The sequence below is a fragment of the Amborella trichopoda genome, chromosome 9 (genome assembly GCF_054954075.1).
Source record: "Amborella trichopoda isolate Santa Cruz 75 chromosome 9, AtrichopodaSantaCruz75HAP2 v2.0, whole genome shotgun sequence".
Taxonomy (NCBI): Eukaryota; Viridiplantae; Streptophyta; class Magnoliopsida; order Amborellales; family Amborellaceae; genus Amborella; species Amborella trichopoda.
Window position 1 is genome coordinate 43,429,260 of NC_142344.1, and position 21,153 is coordinate 43,450,412.

General features: G+C 33.6%; 1 protein-coding gene across 1 annotated transcript; it reads right to left on the reverse strand.

Moving 5' to 3' along the window:
* Window positions 1-11,036: 11,036 nt before the first annotated feature.
* LOC18438995 (glutathione transferase GST 23) lies at window positions 11,037-15,568 on the reverse strand. Its single transcript, XM_006849169.4, has 2 exons — window positions 15,209-15,568; window positions 11,037-11,523 (listed from the first exon to the last, which is right to left on the reverse strand). The coding sequence occupies exons 1-2, from the start codon at window positions 15,530-15,532 to the stop codon at window positions 11,161-11,163; spliced, it is 687 nt and encodes a 228-aa protein (XP_006849232.3). The 5' UTR covers window positions 15,533-15,568; the 3' UTR covers window positions 11,037-11,160.
* Window positions 15,569-21,153: the final 5,585 nt, after the last annotated feature.

Here is a 21,153-nt window from a genome sequence, read left to right on the forward strand (position 1 = left end):
GTACACCACTATGCACGACATTTCCCTTTTCTCTCTCTCTGCTTGGCACGGCGGGGTACACTGCCATGCACGACATTTCTCTCTTTTCTCTCTCTCTGTCTGATACGACGAGGTGCACCGCCGTCCACAACATTTCTCTCTTCTCTCTCTCTCTCTTTGGCACGGCAGGGTACACCGCTGTGCATGACATTTCTCTCTTCCCTCCTCCTCACTTTCACCCTCTTCTCTTTCTTTTCTCTTCTTCCCTCCTTTTCGTCTCTTCTCCCTTTTGGAAGGTTTAGCGAGAGCCAAGCTAACCTTCACCCTCTTTCTCATTCCTTTTCTTCTTCATCTTCCTGAAGAGCTAGATGAAAGCCAAACTAGTCTTCGTTTCCCTATTTCCACTCTACAAAAATATTTTCTTCCTTTGACTTTGAAGAGCTAGTTGAAAACCAAACTAGCCTTCGTCTCCAAAAATACATTTTATCTCTGAAGGATTTGGATGAAAAACAAACCAGCATTTGTCCCACTTTTCTCTTTCTTTGAAGTGCTGGGTGAAAGCTAAACCAGCCTTTGTCTCTCTTTTCTCTTTCTTTTAAAATATTTTTCTTTGAAGAGCTGGGTGAAAGCCAAACCGGCCTTCGTCTCTCTTCTCTCTATACTTTTTATTCTCTCTCTTTGAAGTACTGGATGAAAGCAAAACCAAACTTCGTCTCATTTTTCTCTCTTTATCCCTTTCTCTTTCTTTTTCTTCTATCTAAAAGTCTCTTCTCTATAATGTCTTTTCTCCATATAACCCCTTTTCCCTTTCTCTTTAGTGTAAAATATGCACTAATAGTCTCTCGTCAAGGAGACGCCGTGAGGTTGTCGAATTGACACGGACTCCATTATGTTATTTTCTTCCATTATCCTTGAGTACACACGCACGTGTGTGCTCACCCTATGACAAGGTGGGTTCCTCTATACCCACTTGTCTGTACTTTTAATATGTGTGTGTGTTTGTAGGAAAGAATAAACAAATCAAAGGAGGCAATTCCGAATCGGCCTCAGGCCAAGGGGCATTCCACGTGATCTAAGAGGGCATCCACGTGAGAAGCCTGAGTGTGTCATGGACCCACGTGAGGTAAGTCTTGCCTCACAACCAAATTCCTTTCTCATCAGTTGATATTCTTGCCCGTATCTTCTTTACACAGTTCTCGAGATAGTGATCTTAGGTCCAGGGTCCATCTCGAACATGAAACCACACTACCAGGTCATCCCGACCTAGCGGGTGAGATTGAGGCACCTAACTACTTTTCCCTCTCTACTAAAGCCCAACTGCTCCTCTCTCTTTCTCTGTAGCTAATGGGTAGTGTGCCGGTCATCCCCTTGTCTTCGTGTGCAATCACAGCCATTGTTATGCTTGAATGGTGGATGTTGCGTCAAGCTTACCTCTACAGCTATGGATTCATTTATATGCCAACCCCAACATTATTAGAATAGGAAAAAGTTTATATAAGGTTGTAAGTAGAATTAAAGATGAACTTCAAAAATTCATTAGAAAAAGTTGTTTTAATATTGAAAATCCCTCTATTTGATCATCTCGACATCAAGATGGATGAATATGAAAAACAAGATTGATTTTGAGTACTAGAAATAGTGGATCTTGCAACACATTATTTAGACCGTTCATTTTCAAGATTTTCATATGTTTATAGATCTACTTGATTTTTCCCGTTTTTGGAATTTAAAATTTTATAAATAGATATGAAAAGAGATTTTCAAATGGCCCTTAGAATTTTTTCAAACAAAATTAGATATTATGAGAAAATTTGGGGGTGCACCTTAATTTGATTGTTTAAGGTTGCAACCTTATAGAAACCACACCCACTATGGATAGAAAATGCGATTTGGGTCTTGAGAATACCGAAGAACAACTTGTGCCATTGCTTCCACCCAAAGAGAGCTTTTTCTTTTGCAGTTATTTTATCTTGGTTATCTTCCTAAGATACCACTGGGCTATTTTATTGATTAGCCGCTGCAAACATGAAAACGGCATGCAACAAAAACCTTAAAAAAAAAAAAATCTAATAAGAGCCCAAAAATTTAATAAAACAAAGGCTGTTATGTTGGTTTCCTATTGATTTACCACTGCAAACATGGAAATGACAAGCAACAAAAACATGTAAAATACTATCCAATAAAAACACAAAATTAATGCAACAAAACAATAAAGTTTGAGGATCTGCTGACGCCAAGCTATTGAAGCTCCAACATCCCCCATTCCCTTAGATGCTTCTCTTATGAGCAAAAAACCAAGAAATATTCTTGGCCTCTAATTTTTAACCAAATTGCTGAAGGCAACAATGGGGCACTAATGATCCATAACACACCAACGAAACATGCTACTTGATTTGCAAAAGTTGTAGAAATTAACTTTAAATTAGGACAGCATGAAAGGGAGAGAGAAGGTGAGGAAGAGCGAGAGAGATAGAGAGACTAGAGAGATTGGACCTGCGTGAGGAGAGAATTTTGATGACAGAGACGGAGAGAGTCCTACGTGTGGAGGGGAGACCTTGTTGATAAGAGAGAAAGAGAGACTCGTAGGAGGGTAAAGATTTAAAAACAAACGCGACTAAAGAAAAAATGATTTGAGTCTCACTTGAATTTTTTTGACACGTTGTTTTGAGGGCAAAGTGATATCATTTTTAATGAACTAGAAATCTTTATGAGGTTATCCTTTCAAATGGTTCTTACCTTACCTTCAATCTTAATCATTTTTTCTTGGCATCTAATAATATTGCAATTTTTGGTACATCTTGGTACTTAGTCTTTCTAAGTCTTGTCTTCTTCACTCTCTATATTTGAGTCTTTTTATCTCCAAGGAAAACCTCTAAATTTTGTGGGTCCACTAACATATATACCACACAAGGTTTGATAGAAAAGTCTATTGCTGGACTATTAATCTTTAGGAAAATATTTGATGAATCTAGTAACGCCCTCAACTATACAAAGAATTTTGTATCTTGCAACACATTATCTAGACAGTGTGTTTTTAATATTTTCATAGGTTTATAGATCTACTTGATTTTAACTATTTTTGGAGTTTAAAATTTTATAATTGAATATGAAAATACATTTTAGATAATCTTAAAAAGAAAATTAGTCCAAAATTCCATATTATGATAAAATTTAGAGGTGCGCCTTAATTGGATTGTTTAAGGTTACAACCTTATAGAAAGTAGAAACCACACCCTATACAAAATTAAGCCTTTTTTTTTGGGAATTACTATAAGTAAATGCCCATTAGAGGTATGAAGCATCGACTACAAGGAAATGAACAAATAAATAGATATGGAGTTAATGTCCAAGTTTCTTGGGTCGCAATCCCAGATTTCATAAATCGACAACCTTATACTTTTGGGATCGGGATCCACTTTCCTCATGAGCGAGTTCCATAGATTATAGGATCAGGGTCACAAACTTTTTCGGATCTAGTTCCAAGAACGTCGGGATCGAGATCTTAAAATTATGGGATCAGGGATCTAATTTGATCAGGAACCACATCTACAATGTTACGAAACGCATTCCGTGAGAAATTAGGAGCGAGATCCATGAAGAAGAGGGAGCGAACTCCGTTATGAATGGGATCGAGATCCGTGTATCAGCATGAGCGAGCTCCGGTGTGAATTAAAGCGAGATCTATGAAGAAGAAGTGAGCTCTATTGTGAATGGGCACGAGATCCCTGAAGTAGACGGAGCGAGCTTCGTTGTGAATAGAATCGAGAATCCTAAAAATTGGAGCGCGATCCCGAAAAGATGGGAACATGTTCCAAGCGAGATCTCGTCACCGGAACGCCAAAGAGAGATTCCAGTGTGGGAGCGCTACACTAGGGTGGTGGCGTTCCCGATAATTATGATAAGATAAAAAAACAATTCAGCCTTAGTAACACAAGCATGTATTTCAAAAGCATTCACTGCTAATACACCAAAGCACGTTTATATTGAGAGCAAGAGTCCACCCTAAAATTGTTGAGCTTATGTGGCATTTAAAGGCCTTATGAGTGATTGTGAGGAGACATTTGATATAGTGAATCATGAATTCAGTGAAAGTGTGGTCTCTCGTGTACCATACTATGCGAACGATGTTTACAGATACCGGACTGTGCTTGACGGTCTAGGCCAGTCGGCCGAAAAAACTCATGTTACCTGGGTATAGTGAATAAACCGAGAAGGGTTCTATGGGTTACCCCTTGATGAGGTCGGAGTATATGCCCAGATGAGTGAGCCGATGGTCTGTGTGACCCTTGTGTGTGATGTTGGCCTGCGGAGACAGGGGCTAAAGCCTCATCCATGTACCATAATAGGGCATGCATATTGACAAACCGTTCGGGAAAGCAAGCAAGCTACCTTTTAGGGTGAAGCGTATGCTTGTGCGAGAGATACCCCTATGCGTCATAGAGCTATGGCCGCATCACGTCTAGATGACCTTGACTCGTCTCTAGGGGAGAACCTGAAATCTATAGACTGGGATGGTGATCCCTTAGCTCATCAACTAGACTTTGATAACCCGCTAATGAGCCCTTGCTTAGACTGTGGGTCATGGGCAACGCTGGGTCGGCATGATAAAGCAAGTGTGGTCTGTAGTCTATAGTTGAAGGTAGAGTGTCACATTATTGATTTCGTTCCTTGACCATGTAGATCATTTTATCATCAAATTAATTTAATTATGTCTCTTTTATGGTAGATATTATTTTAGAATTATTATTTAAATTTTTATAAACCCATGGATATTTTATTTATAATATTTGGATTTATAAAATTAAAGATATTGATTTTTAATGATTTAAATATTTAAATAATATTATAAAATTTATTTTATTATTTTTAATATATATAAAATTTTATGGATGCCCATTGTGCATGTGGGCTCACCATATTCTAGAAGGTGAGCCCCATGATCCCTATCTTGGGTGGCACGCTACCTTTTGAGGGGAGGCGTATCCCAAGGGTGGCACCTCGAGATTTGTTGATATATTTTATCTCAAATTGGTATGAGTTGATAAAGTGTTTTATCCTTAAGAGATTTGAGTAAATCTTTTAGTGGGCCTATAAAGCTTATAAATATATATTTTGGATAGAACACAATATTTTTTTGATTAATTTTTATTTGATGAGAAAATGGTCAAAGGAAAGGGGGATAATGGTTCAGCACATTCCGTAATATTGATGACCCATCTATAGAATGAATGACTCAGATCTCTCACCCCACAAGTCACCCTGATAGACTGTAAAATTCAATCTTATGAGGCAAGCTATGAAAACTCTACACCAAATATTATAGGATCATATCTCTCTCCTCTCTATCTCACACCACTCTCTCTCCTCATCTTTAATAAAAAAGGGCGGGGAGAGGGGGGGGGGGGGGGGGACATCCCCCATTCTCTTCCTCTCCCTCATCTTTAATCAAAAGGGGGGCACGTTCCACATTCACTCTCTCCCTCTCATGTTTATCTTCTAAAAAAGGGACACGCCCCATCTCCTCTATTCTCTCCCTTCTTCAACCTCTTATAAATAGGGGTGGCACGTCTCTCTTCACAATTAGAGAAAAAAAATTCTCATCTCTCCCAATTTTATTAAAAAACCTAAGGCTCAAGAAAAATAACGAAGGGACAATTTTTTGTCTCAGTATTTTGTGGGATTGATCCCAAGAATCTAGTATGAGCATAAGGGTTCTACTGAAGTGCTTGGTCGAAAATAGCTTTTTCAATTGAGATTGAACGAGGACCATCGATTTCGTGCTATCAGATGTTGGTGACTCGATGTGGGGTGTAATAAGCTCGATTGAGTTAGTCTCCGGCATTCTTTTTTTGTTTCTTGCATATTTAATTATATAGTCTTTATAGTCTCAAGAACAAGATTTGTGGTAATTTTCTTTGATTGAAGAAAATTGGCTTAATAGAATCAAAGTCTTTAAAATATTGGATTTGTAAGGTTATATTTTCTTTAAAGCAAGAATTATTGTAATAAGGCTACTTGTTTGTGATCTTTGCCAAAAGAAAAGAAAACAATGGAAAAGTGGTGAAAAATAAAATAAAAAACCTTCCCGGCCAGATCACATTGGCCTTTCTTTCATTGGTATCAGAGCGAGGTTGATATTGATGCCACTAGATTCTTTTCTCTTTATTTAGTCGAGATCAAGCTTGGGAATGAGATATGAGAAAGCTAATATTCTTTGTGATCGATTAATATAACCCGATTAAGAATTATTGAAATGTTCTATACACCAAAAAAGACACTCTGCAGAATTGGTATTCTGTGTTATTTTGGAGCAGTTATATGAAGAAGATAATGATGTATTTTTCTATTGCATACTTCAGTGTTTTGTGTGTCTTTGATATTAGGATTTATTTGCAAAATTTCAGTGGGAAAACCTAAGGGAATTGAGAGTTATGGACTCATGAATGAATGGTGTCAGTTTTGACCCTGCAAAATCTAGGAACTGTCTATTGAGTTCTGTGATTTTTCTCATCAATCATCTGATTTTATTTCTAGATGAAACTAGATTGTGACTCATAAAATTGAGTATGTGACTCATAAAATTGAGTCTACTTTCAAACAAAAAAGGTTTCATCAAGATATTCATTGTGATTTGAAAGATATGATCAATTTATTGAAGGGTGCGCAAGTGCTGTTTTCTGCAACTAAAACTATTTCAACGATTTGGAAGCCATGATTTTATTTCTATTCTTAACATAATGTTTTATGGACCATACCTAGTTTCTAGACTTCCATTTTGAGTCTAATTTCTAATGAAAAATATTTGAGAGAGAAATATCTTGGGAATATTAGAATAAAAATTTTGGATTGAAGAGAGGTCATCCTGAATTTTCTGCAATTAGGGGTGCACTTCATTGAGACTTATATATATATAATTATAAAGCCTACATAATAGAGTGATATGAGGCTTGCAGTAATAAATGTGCTACCATTATGTGTGTACTTTTAAACAAAATTACTTTGAAAGGAAAACTCTTCAAAGGTAGAGAGAAAATACAATTTTACTAGACATTGTTCATCTTAGAATTCTGCAGTATGAGTTATTTTGGGATGTGTATGTCATTCTGAAAGAAGTTATTATTTGGGATTCACACGGTGATGTTATGATTTGGTTTTGAGTCTAGTTTTCAAAACAAGATATTTAAGGAAGAAATTCTTTGAGGCTTGATAGAAACAATTTTTTTTTAGATATGCTTAATCTAATTTTATGCTGAGAAAATTACATTGTGACGTAAAAAGTCACTAAAAGGTAGACTCACTAAATGGTGTGACTTAGGGATAAATTAGTTTATATTTTTGAGTCTATTTCAAAACTCAAAAGGATTCGGAGAGAAAATCTTTATGAGTTGAGAGATATCATATTTTTATCATGCAATTCTCATGTTATATTCTGTATAAATTAAAAGATGTGGCATGTTAAGGTACATCTTTGGATTCCCAGTAATAGAGAGTTTTTTAGGGTTCATTAAAATGAGTTTTATAGTGTGCCGCATGTATGGTTTATTATAAATAAACTTCAAAGATAGCTAATACATAGTTGGCCAGGTACGATACTCTACATGAAGAATGTTCAATATGGGAATAGTAGAAAGAAGAAGAAACACAATACCTATAAAAGCTTCTTGGTTTCTTCGAAATGAAGGGATACATAGAAATGCTTGGAGGTAGTAAAGAAAAGCTAAAGATCAGTGGGAGAATTAAATTTGTGACATTTGAAATGATAGGATGAAGAAAACATTTTTCTTCTCAATATGATATAAGGAAGAGACCACGTGCCGAAGAGATGGACACATCGTGACATACGAAATCGAAGACCAATATATTCTTTATCAATTATGTGATCTTCCAACATTGCCAAATGATTGTAAAAGCAATGAATTAAGAAAGCTCAGGTACCACACTATATGGTTTTGAGATAACTTGATTTGTATGGATTTATTACCAAGATGACTAGTGTGGTTGAACCTTTGTGATTTATAAAAGTTTTGCATATTGTGAAATCAATGGGCATTGAATTATTTATTGCATGAGACTTGCTATGCTACCTCATGATATATGCATAAGAATGTTGAGATTGTATATATTGTATGTGTAATAATTGTGTGGGAGCTGTTATAGTCCCACGTTTTTTTTAGCTACTTGGATATTCAGATATACATATGTAAGCTATCTCAAAGATCCAGATGATGTGAAGTCTACATCTGGATACGTGTTCATACTTGGAGGGAGTATAGCTTCTTGAAAATCAAAAAAACAGGATGCGGTGACATTGTCCATCCTGAAGTTAGAATACACGGCATGCTATTTGGTGGCCAAGGAGGTCGTATGAATTAAGAAATTTATTAATCAACTTGATTTTCAACCTGTGCGTTGTGAGGCAGTAAGGAATTTCTGCGACAACAAGGTAGCAATTTACGTGTAAAAGGGAGCCACGATTCTATAATAACTCAAAGCATATAAAACTAAATATTCTGGTGGGAGGACCTACTATTTGACAGGCCAGCTTGAATAACAGACTATGGTGTTGTTTATCCATGGAACCCAAATGTGTGGCAATGGTTGTATGACTACAGAAAGAAGTGGCTTGTTTGAAGAACTCCTCTGAGCCCATGAGGATACAAGCCCATGCGATGAGGATACATGATGATTTTTTGTGACAACAGGTCTATGATTCGTTATGCGATATGAAAGATGAATTATCACCACTTTCGGGATGAGATCTGAGCAACAAAGAGAAATAAGCATTGCCTCTATGAGTCATTTTATGAAAGAATTGATGGCAAAAGCCATGATTCACGTATTGAGAGAGATAGTGATTAGGAGAAGCAGATGGAGATGAGAGAATGTGAGAATGTAAAGCCTTCAAAGACTAGGTAAGAGATGGGTTTATGTAGCCTTTGAAGGCCTTATGAGTGATTGTCAAGAGACATTTAATATAGTGGATCATGAACTCAGTGGGAGTGTGGTCCTTCATGGACTATACTATGCAAACAATGTTTACAGATATCAGACTGTGCTTGACGGTCTAGACCAGTCGATTGAGAAAAACCTATGTTACCTAGGCATAGTGCATAAACCGAGAAGAATTCTAATGGGACATCTATTGATAAGGTTGGAGTATATGTCCAGATGAGTGATCCGAGGGACTGTGTGACCCTTGTGTGTGATGATGGCCTACGAAAACAGGGGCCAAAGCGTCATCCATGTACTATTACATGGCATGCATATTGATAGACTGTTTAGGAAAGCAAGCAAGCCACCTTTTAGGATGAAGCGTATATATGTGCGAGAGATACCCTTATGCACCATATAACTGTGGTCACATCAGGTCTAGGTGACATTGACTCGTTTATAGGAGAGAACCTGAAATCCACAGACTGAGATTGCGACCCCTTAGTTCATCGACCAGACTTTGTTGACCCGCTAATGAGCCCCTGCTTGGACTGTGGGTCATGGGCAACGCTGGGTCGGCATGATAAAACAAGCATGGTCTGTAGTCCACAGTTGAAGGTGGAGTGCCCTATTATTGATTTCTTCCTCGATAATATGGATAATTTTCCCATCAAATTAATCTAATTATGTTTATTTTATAGTAGATATAATTTTAGAATTTTTATTTGAATTTTTATAAACCCCTGGATATTTTATTTATAATATTTGGGTTTATAAATTAAAGATATTGATTTTAAATTATTTAAATATTCAAATAATATTCTAAAATTTATTTTATTATTTTTAATACATATTAAATTTTATGGAGGCCCATTGTGCATGTGGGCCTACTATATTTGAGAATGGCCCATAAGTCCGTATCTTGGGTGGCACGCGACCTTTTGAGGGAAGGCTTATCCCATGGGTGGCACCTCGGGATTTGTTGATATATTTTATCTCAAATTGGTTTGAGTTGATAAAGTGTTTTAGCTTTAAGAGGTTTGAGTAAATCTTTTAATAGGCCTATGAGGCTTATGAATATATATTTTGGATAGAGCACAATATTTTCTTGATTAATTTTTATTTGATGGGATAATGGTCAAAAGAAAAGGGGATAATGGTTCAGCACATTTGGTAATGTTGATGACCCATCTATGGAATGAATTACTCAGATCTCTCATCCCATAAGTTACCCTTGATCGACAATAAAATTCAATCGAGACAAACAATGAAAACCCTAGACCAAATATTATAGGTTCATATCTCTCTCCTCTCTATCACATACTACTCTCACATATTTCCCTCTCCTCATTTTTTATCAAAAAGGGGGGGACACGTCCCCCATTCTCTCTCCCGCATCTTTAATCAGAAGGGGGGCACGTTCGTCATTCACTCTCTCCCTCTCATCTTTATCTTCTCAAAAAGGGACATGCCCCATCTCCTGTATTCTCTCCCTTCTTCAACCTCTAATAAATAGGGGTGGCACCTCTCTCTTCATAATTAGAGAAAAAAAATTACCATCTATCCCAATTTTATTAAAAAACTTAGGGCTCAAAAAAAATAAAGAAGCAAGAATTTTTTGCCTCAATATTTTGGGGGATTGATCCCAAGAATCTAACGTGAGCATAAGTCTTCCATTGAAGAGCATGGCCGAAAATAGCTTTCCCGGTTGAGATTGAACGAAGACTGTCGATTCCTCGCCATCGGATGATGGTGATTCGGTGTGGGATGTAATAAACCCGGTTGAGGTAATCTCCGGCATTCTTCTTTTGTTTCTTACAAATTTAATTGTATAGTTGTTATATTATCAAGCACAAGATTTGTGGTAATTTTCTTTGATTAAAAAAAAATAGCTTAATAGCATCAACGTCTTTAAGATCTTGGATTTGTAAGGTTTTATATTCTTGGAAGCAAAAATCATTATAATAAAGCTACTTGTATATGATATTTGTCAAAAAAAAAAAAAAAAAGGTAATATATATATATATATATATATATACTCTCGACAAGATCACATTGGCCTTTCTTTCAAAAACTATGGTAATGCCTGTGCCTTCACGTTTTTTTAACTTCTTTCCTTCATGTTAAACGAAGCATCCAATCTCTTTAACTAGATAAAACCCAATCTTCTAAAGTAGTTATATTAAAAAAAAAAAAATAGACAATTTACATTGCTAGACAAACATAAGCTTAGGGCCAAACATTACATCCCTAAGTAGAAGAATCCTTAGGGCCAAACATTTGGTCGCGGTAAGCTTTGAAGGCAGGAAGAAGCTTATCACGGGGTGGAAAAGCCTCCTTCACCAGTTCAACCTTTGTATATTCTTCAGTCCAACAACGAAGGCGAGGCAATTTTTCAGGGTCAAAAAACTTGATATCAGCTGCTTCCTCTAACACAGGCAGCCAAAAGGCAATTCCACATGCAACGATGTCCAAAAATCCAATTGTTTCGCCATTAAAGAACTTCCCTTTGAGTCCTTCTTCTAAGATTTTGAGGCCCTCTTCTGCATCTTTGATGGCCTTCTCTTTTTCCTCCCCCTGTGTACCGTAAGCCGTCCAGATTGCCCGTCCACACTGTACATGAGGTAAAGCACGACAAATTATTATGCCTTTCTTTCGCATCTTTAAGGGGAAAGTAGGCCCAAGAGCACCTAAACTATTAGGGAAACACACTGCACTTAGGAAAGGGGCTGGGTAATGCTCGTAGCACCCCTTGCCTAGTTACCACATTGTGGTTTTCAATCCTGCTCACGTCACCCATTAACAATATATATATATATATATATATATATAATCTAATATAATATCTGGAAATTTGTCAGCAAATCGAGTAGATCTTTCAATTGGGATAATTGTTCCATGATGAATATGATGTCTTAAAAATCTGATTCTCTTTTGACATAGATTAATCTTGTTAGCAGAGACTACAAATCCTGCATGTTTTACTGTATTGGTAAAAACATTAATATGTTTGAAATGTTGATCTACATTTTCTTAGAATACTAAAACATCATCAATATAGACAATCATGAATTTGTAATATGGATTGAATACTTCATTCATAATTTTTTGAAATCCTGATGGAGCATTTTTTAGTTCAAATGGCATTACATTCCACTCGTATTGTCCGAATGGAACATTAAATGCAGTTTTGTAATAGCCTGATTTTAAATCAAATTTAGAAAAGATTGTGGCTTTGGCTAATCTATCTAATAGGTCTGTTTTATTTGGGATTGGATATCGTATCCATTGGAGAACTTTATTTAATGGTTTATAATTTATAACTAATCTTGGCACACATCTTTCTTTTTCAGCATTTTTATTGACATAAAATACAGTACAGCTCTAAGGAGATGTACTTGGTCTCATTAAATTTTTAGCTAATAATTCTTTTATTTCATTTTGACAAGTTTCTAATAAAGTAGAATTCATCTGGACAGGTCTTGCCTTAGTTGGTATTTTTGATTCTTCAAATTCAGGTTCATATGGCAATCCTACGATATGTTTTTTCCTGATCCAAAAAGCAGTTGGTATTTCACTACATATTTCTTGTTCAATTTTTTATTTAATTTGTTTAATTTGGTTTTGTATTTCTTCTTTCTGTAATGCTTTTTCAGTATTTTTATAAAGAATTTCTTCTTTTAATTAGTGCAAAAATGCTTCTTTATTTCGGATAATTGTTTTGGCATTATTAATTTCTTTAAGTTTGGGTTTATCTATACATTCAAATATGATTTTATTTCTAGCTATTATGGTTTCTATTCCTGTATGAGTGATTAGTATTGGATATAGTAAAGTAAGAAATGGAACTCCTAGTATTACTGATTGACTCAGTCCTTTTACCATAATAAAAGGTGTAGGAAAACAATGTTATTTATTACATACTACAGCATTGGATAATTTATATTTAATAAATAATCTACTACCATCAGCTGTATTTAATATTTGAGTAGTTTTATCAAAATATTTTGTTGGTACTAATCGTTCATTAATACAGTTTAAATCAGCTCCTGAATCTATGAGAGCTATTGAATGAAACTCGTATTCTTGATTGATAATAATTTTAACTATTACAAACCATTTTTGAGTTATTATTTTGTTTAGTATATTCACAGATGTATTATTGTCTATTTCTTCTATTTTTGTTCCTGATGACTCAGGTGTTTCTACTAATTGGGTAAATTCAATTTCATCTGAATCAGTTATTTCTCCATTAACCTCATTCTGTAATTCCAATATTTTAATTCTATTTTTGAGATGATTTATTTCTATTTTTACCTCATTGACTTCTTGTTTTAGTTCAACTATAGTAGGTTCTTTTTGTATGTTTTCTTTTTGACTTATTCTTTTCATTATATCAGAAAAATTATATTCATCCGGGGGTTTTATTAAAGAAGTAGTTTTAGGTTTATTTTTTGTAAGGTTAATAAACTGAGTTAGGATTTCTCTTTTTTTATCAGGGTTATTTATCCTGTCTATGAGATCTAAAATTAATGAGTATTCTTTTGATAACATATTACAAGATATCATATTACAAGAATATTTCATATCAGAAGAGCTTGAAATTATAATATTTTCATCTTCTATTTGCCCTATGAGAGAAATATCTCTACTATCTGAATCTGAACTTGAAGTAAATTCTATATGATCTAATTGGATGATATCATATATTTGATTTCTTATGTTTTCATCTAATATGATTGCATCTAGTTTTTTTTTAACTTTGCATGTATTTTTATAGTGGCCTACTTTGCCACATTTATAGCAGATGGGTATCTTTTTCTTTCACTTTTTATATTGATTTTTTGGTAAGAATTTTTTGATATATTTTTCTTTTTTATTTCTTTTGTACAATTTTCTTTCCTTCTTATCTGGTTTATATTTTTTATGTTTATGAGATTGTCTTTGCTTTGTTCGATACTATAACCAAATTGTTGATAAAAATCACCTAATTCTTTTTTACATTTCATGTTTTGTTTATCTAATTGTTTCTTTAATTTCATATCTGTACAAAGGGCTAATCCTTTTGTACATATTTCTGCTGATAATTCTTTTAAAGTATAAGCAGAATATTGTATATTTCCACCATGTTTATTTTTTAATCTGGTTCGGACTTTTTAGGCAAATAAATATGGTAAACCAGCAACAAATTTTTCTTTCCAATGGTCGAGATGACTATCTTTCGCGTGTTAAGAGTCTAGAAAAGAAAACATATATATATATATATATATATATATATATATATATATATATATATATATATATATATATATATATATATATATATATATATATATATATATATATATATATAGAAAATGCTGATATTAGCCCACTAGCTCATATGAATATATAAGTTAGTCCAATGGCCCAAATTGAATCTGGGCCGATCTGACGGTCACGACCTCATTTCGTATTTAAATTTTAATGTTTTTTCTACAAATCTAAACAATTTAAATTTTAGGCATGTGTTGTTAAAAAATAGGATAACCTAATAAAAACAACAAAAAAATAATTTACAAGAAATAAATTGATCAAAATACCCCTGAAAAATTTCAAGGGCATTTTAATCAATTTATTTATTGTGAATTATTTTTTAAATATTTTATTAAGTGCATCTTGATGAGAAGCATGGACGCTTAAATTTCAAGTTATTTGGATTTGTATAAAAACAATTAAAATTTAAACACGAAAAAAAGTCGTGACCGTCAAATCGGCCCAATTTTTGAGCTCATATATTCATATGAGCTAGTGGGCTAATCTCAACATTTTCCATATATATATATATATATATATATATATATATATATATATATATATATATATTAAAAATGGGAATCCTACTGATACCACCCACTAAAAAAGAAAAAAAAAGCTCCCTAATCTATCTGAAAAAATGGATAGGGGTTTGGCTTCCTCACTTATTACTCTCAGAAAAAAAAAAAAAAAAAAAAAAAGGAAAGAAAAGAAACACTGTACTTTGCTGTACTTTGCTGCTTTTTTGCATTAGGCTATATAAAGACTTTTTCAATTTGCGACAAAAAAAAAAAAAAACTTGTATTTTTAGTTTATACAAACTTAGACATGACCATTCGAAATTTGGATGGTATCTCTTTAATATAAAGAATATGGAGTCCGAAAAATAGTTCTTGATAGAGATTTACCCGAGTGGGTGAATGGAATTTACACTCCTACAATAGCATAATAACATTTTGACTACGCTATAATCTGAATTCTACAAGAAAGTAAAGCACTTTACCTTCTCTTCGATGAACTTGGCCCAAAATCGAGCTTGGGCCCTTTCATAGGGATCGTTTGGCAACAAGGGGTTCTCCGGCCATGTTTCATTTATGTACTCCAAAATCACCACTGATTCAGCTACCGGTTTACGGCCATGTATGAGCACCGGAATTTTCTTGTGGACAGGGTTGGACTCTAGAAGAAGGGGGCCCTTGTTTTGAAGGTCTTCTTCTATATATTCGTATTGCACTCCCTTCAGTTTTAGGGCAAGCTTCACCATAGCACTAAAGGGGCTGTTCCATACTCCTAACACTCTCACTTTTTGGTCATCGTCACTTGCCATTGTTGTGTTTTCCTTGCCGACGCGTGAGAGTCATGTACCGTTTTATAGTTTTTAGGTGGTGTTAATCAATAACAAAAGTTGCCTTGGACTATGAATGTTCCTTGGGGTTGTTGAGTTTTTGCCTGACTTTTCAACTCCACAACAGTACCTGCCAAATCATTGAATAATAATAATAATAATAATAATAATAATAATAATAATAATAATAATAATAATAATAATAATAATAATAATAATAATAATAATAATATTTATGAGAGATGACTCGCAAATGGGCTCCCTCAATAAAGGGAAAAATTTATATAGAGCCGAGGCTCTAAACAATCAAATTTGAACCTACATCAAAAATTTTATTAGAAGAGGTTGTTTTGATGCCCAAATATCTTCAAATTGATCATCTCGAAATCGATATGCATGGACATGAGAAAAAAATGGATTTCAAGTTTTGAAAATAATGTATTTTATAATATATTTTTGGACAGTCAATTTTCAAGATTTTCAACTTTTCATAGATCTTCTATACTATTTTTAAAGCTTTAAACTTTATAAATAAATATGAAAATATATTTTAAGGCTATCATAAAGTTTTCCAATATTAAAACCACATTTCTCGATGCTATTTGAAGGTAGGCTCTAATTTGATTGTTTAGAGCCTAGGCTCCATACAAATCGTACCCCTCAATAAAAATAAAAGAAAGAGTTTATATAGAGCCGAGGCTCTAAATAATCAAATTAAAGCCCATATCAAAAATTTAATTAGGAAAGGTTGTTTTGATGCCTAAATATCCTCAAATTGGTTATCTTGACATCAAGATGCATGGACATGAGAAAAAAAATAGATTTTAAGTTTGGAAATAGTGCATCTTGTAACATATTTTTGGACCGTCAATTTTCAAGATTTTCAAGTTTTCATAGATCTGCTCGATCTACACTATTTTTGAAGCTTTAAATCTTATAATTAAAGATGAAAATATAATTTAGGACCATCATAATGATTTGCAGTATTTAAAACCATATTTCTCGACATTATTTGAAGGCTCTAATTTAATTGTTTAGAGCCTGAGCTCTATACGTACTTCATCAAGAAATAAAACTAGGGAACTAGAAAAATGGAAAAAGGCCAAAAGATCTCATGCTTCGGTGGAAGTAAATTGTTGATTTACTCCATCAACAAAACCCAATCTAAGAGTACTTAACCTCTTAACCCATATGCGTCCCAACCAAAAAATATATACATTCTCTATCGAATGAAAAAAAAGAACTTAAGATTGAATAGAAACCGTCCATTTTTTGAACGATGAGATTTATGTATCAGAAAGCTCAAAAATTCAAATCCTACTGATTTATACATGGTTCCCAAAAAACCATTTTCCCAAATTAGTCTTTTGACGGAGAGAGTAAGATTACAGTAGGCTCCAGTCAGAACATGGTGCCCTCTTAAAGTTGGGATCCGCTCAAGATCCCAGCTGCACACATTTCAACACCTGTACACTACTTTGACAGTAATAATAAAAGAAACTAAAATTAAACTTTTGATCTTAAAAAGAAAAAAAAAAATTACTTAAATTCATAAGCTAATATTTTGGAAAAGGGTTAGGATCGTAGTGATAGCACTCCATATAGTCATCACATTGTGGTTTTCATTCTTACTACTAGCACCACCTTCTTAATACTTTAAAAAAGCTAACTTCTAATCTTCTTGAAATAACATGTAGAGATCTGTCTTGCCCACTGAATTACCCAAAGCAAAAAAAAAGAAAAGAAGAAGCTAGTATTGACATCATGTGCTAGGACATATAACAAAAGAAAAATAAAAAAATAAAAAAATATTGAGTGGATTACTAAACGTGGTTGCTGACCTTTCTTGTTTAATCAAATATTGTCTTTGGAGCAATTCATTGATTAAACTTATATTCTATGTCATATTTATTATGTTGGATTGAACAAATTTATGAACCCATACTTGCTCTCCAAGTAATTTCCATGACCATTGACCTCAAATTTAATAATGTACAGACATCAGCTATTCCAAATTTTCACCTAATCCAATTTATCTTATCTAAATAAATAAGCTCGATTATGGATCGCATCGCCTAGGTACATTACATTTCAATCTTAAGTTATGAATATATATATGTTTCATTGACTTCCTTACTAAAGGCTAATAATTAGGTTGTGAGATTTAAGTTCAAACACATTGAAACTTTGACATGTAAACTATGCCCCCTCGGGAGTACACTGTACACTTGTCTCCCATTGGCAGAATCCTAATTTTTTAATACTTAGATCTCACCCAAGCGAAGAGAATTTAAATTCTGTGTTTTCTAATACTTGGATCTCACCTTTCATTTGTAGATTTACTTAGAGAATGCAATTTTGAATTATTTTTTGATGTATATAGTATATGGGATGAAAGTGTTACATCCCGGAAATTTGGGGTCCTAAAATACTCCTAGATTTTGTTTTGCCTGAGGGAGTATATGAATAGTTTGCTCCCTTGGAAGCATGTAATCTATTTGTTCAATCTTTCTCCTAAATTTTTTCAGCAAGCTTTCCATGTAGTGTATATGAAAAGAGTTCTCCACATCCTCCGATGGACGGCTGAGATGATCAATATCATGCTTAAACACTGCTGTATTTTTATTTTTTCTGTAAACTATATTGACACCAAATTTTGGGCTTCCAATCTTCTTGATAGGCTCGCACCTATGAAAATATTCCTAAACTTTTTAGGACAGTTTGATCACTTTAGTTATGAAAAATACTTTTTTTTATTACTTTTTTCGGTGCGCCTTATCATATATACCAAATTTCATATTCATCGGATTTACATGAAAAGTTAAAAATAGAAAATCGTGAGCTATCAGGTCAAAATCAAAGGTCAAGGTTAATTTCTAACATTATGGTGGAAGGTTTTTTAGCCATTCACCAAGATCTGAAGGTTAGGGAGAGTGGTATATATAAATTTCGTATGCCTAGTGGCCTATGGAAACTTTTCTTAAGTCTATCATGGCTAAAAATTCAACTTCCCATTAGATACTATTTTCATATCCATATCATATTTAAGAAAAAAAAGTTTTCGGTTAAGATACTAAATCCACTCGATCATTAATTAAAAATTGAAATTTTCTATCTACATACTTTTAGCCACTCAATGTGAAATCCAATAGATAAAAATATATCATAATATTCAAAAAATTTTGTTTTGGATTTTGTGCCAAAACAATAACACATCCTCAACTACCCGATTTCGAATAGAACAGCTGATGTGATTATGACTTGTATTAAAAGTTAATAGTTTCATTGTATACATTTTCTTTAATTAAATAGAGCCACACTACAAAATACATCTACAAGTTCGCTTTACAAACATAGAACTACTGAATAATGAAATATCCCTGGTTGATAATAGGAACTATGCGTTTTTTGGGCATTCATCCATTTTATTCAACTAGGATTTTTTTTCTATGAAAAAAAAAAGAAAAAAAAGAACTAGGATATATTTTTTGCATACTTCGAGCCAAGTGGGTCAAATTATCAAAATTCTCTTTATTTTCAGAATTTCCAATGTTGAAATACGGGTAATTTTACAAACATTTGCACTTTTTTGAGATGTTCATTTTATCAAAGTAAGGCACATATTTAATTTTTTTTCTTGAAAATAGATGGTTCAGATAACTTATTACAGGATGAACTAGTTTTAGGACTTAATCTTTTTATGTTCTATTTATACCATACTTCTTGAGGTTGACATGATCAGTTGAAATGTTTGCCACCTTCGGAACATTATTTTCTACTAAAGTTTTGAGATGCACCTTATTTCTATAGTATAAAGTTGCAACCTTATATGAAATTTTTTCTTTTATCAAATAATTTTAAAAGATAAACTCTACATTGATAAATAAGATCATTGAGCCTTTTTAATGATCAGAAATGTTTTTATGTGATCCCAACAACATATAAATTATATGTGACACCACTTTTTAGCCGTTCGATCTGGATCAAATGGCTACTATTAGGTATACCACAATGTCACATCAAACACTGTTTTATTTTTTATTTTTTTCTACAAAATATTTTTGGATGAAAATTTTGGGTGTCCTACCAATAAATTTTGGCAAACCTAGAAAAAAAAAAGCAAAAACTTCGTGCAAAACTAAATGACCAAATGTCCCTGAAATTTTTAGGGGTATTTTGGTAAATTTTTATTTCCGAAAATAATTTTTGATATTTTTTATCATGTGCGCCCTTGTCAGATTCTTCGAATTTTGCTTCAAAATTATATATAAAAATAAATAAAAAATAAAACACTATGAGCCGTTTGATCAACATCTGATAATTAAGTGCAAGTTTGCGACACTATGACTCAAGCCATCTCCGCTATCTACTCGAATCTGATGAGTGAGACCAAGGATTACATATACCATATATACGTGGGTGGGCTCATATAGAAAGCCCTCCCTTTAATGATTTTACAAAATAGTTTGACTTCTCTAACAATTTTTAGCTCTTTTCATCTCATCCCTCTAACATCTAAGCAACTTTTAAGTTGAGCGGAGTATTGGAGATATGCAGGATAACTTTGTACACTTTTTGATTTTATGAAAAAGTAGCTTGGGTCGTGGTAGCAGCACCCCATACTTTAATCACCACATTGTGGTTTTCATTTTCATCAGTAATAACTTTCAAAAACTTCAAAAAACGAACTTCTAATCTATTTGAAAAAATATGCCTTCCCCGTTGAATTACCTCTCAAAAAAAAAACTGCAAAAGTTTATATTTTACGCATGTTCCCACTTCTAATACGGGTTGAGCATTATAATGTCATCAAGATACAAGTTACGTACCATTTTGTGGAAGAACATTTGTTTTATGTGGGCCGGATCGCATTCTTACAATATGCTGTCTAGAGGTGTAAAGCATCCATTTGAGCCATCTAAAATTAATTGTAACATCTAAAATTAATTGTAACTAACAGTCCAAATGTTTTCTTAATATAATTATTATTTTTAGTTTTTAAAATTTATTTATTTTTTCATATTCATGGTCTCCATATTAAAGACTATGCATTCTCTAAAATTAGGATAATATTATATCTAAAAAATATATTCATTGCCAAGCCCGTATTTGTAAATATGTAGGCTTGGCCACATGCTAACCGCATCCTTTGTGGAATGCAAAACATAATAGTGGCCGGCTAGTCATTAGCTTAGAGACCAAGAGATGGAGAGAGAGAGAGTGTGTGTGAGTGTTGCGGATAATGCCTTACAACATATGCTACTTTTATGACTTTAAATTTTCTTGGCCTCTCCCTCTCTCTCTCTATATATATATAGGAAAAGAACCTATCAGTCCACGGGCTGATAGCTACAGTGATAGCCAATGGTTCAGATTGAATCTGGGCAGATCTGACGGTCATGACCACATTTTCGTATTTGAATTTTCAATTTTTGTCTACAAATCAAAATTACTTAAAATTTGAAGTAAATTTGAAGTGTCTATTCTTCAAAATATAAGAATCTAATAAAAATATAAAACAAATAATTCTCAAAATATAAATTGACCAAAATACCCCTGAAACATTTCGGGGGTATTTTGGTCGACTTATATTTTTCGAATTA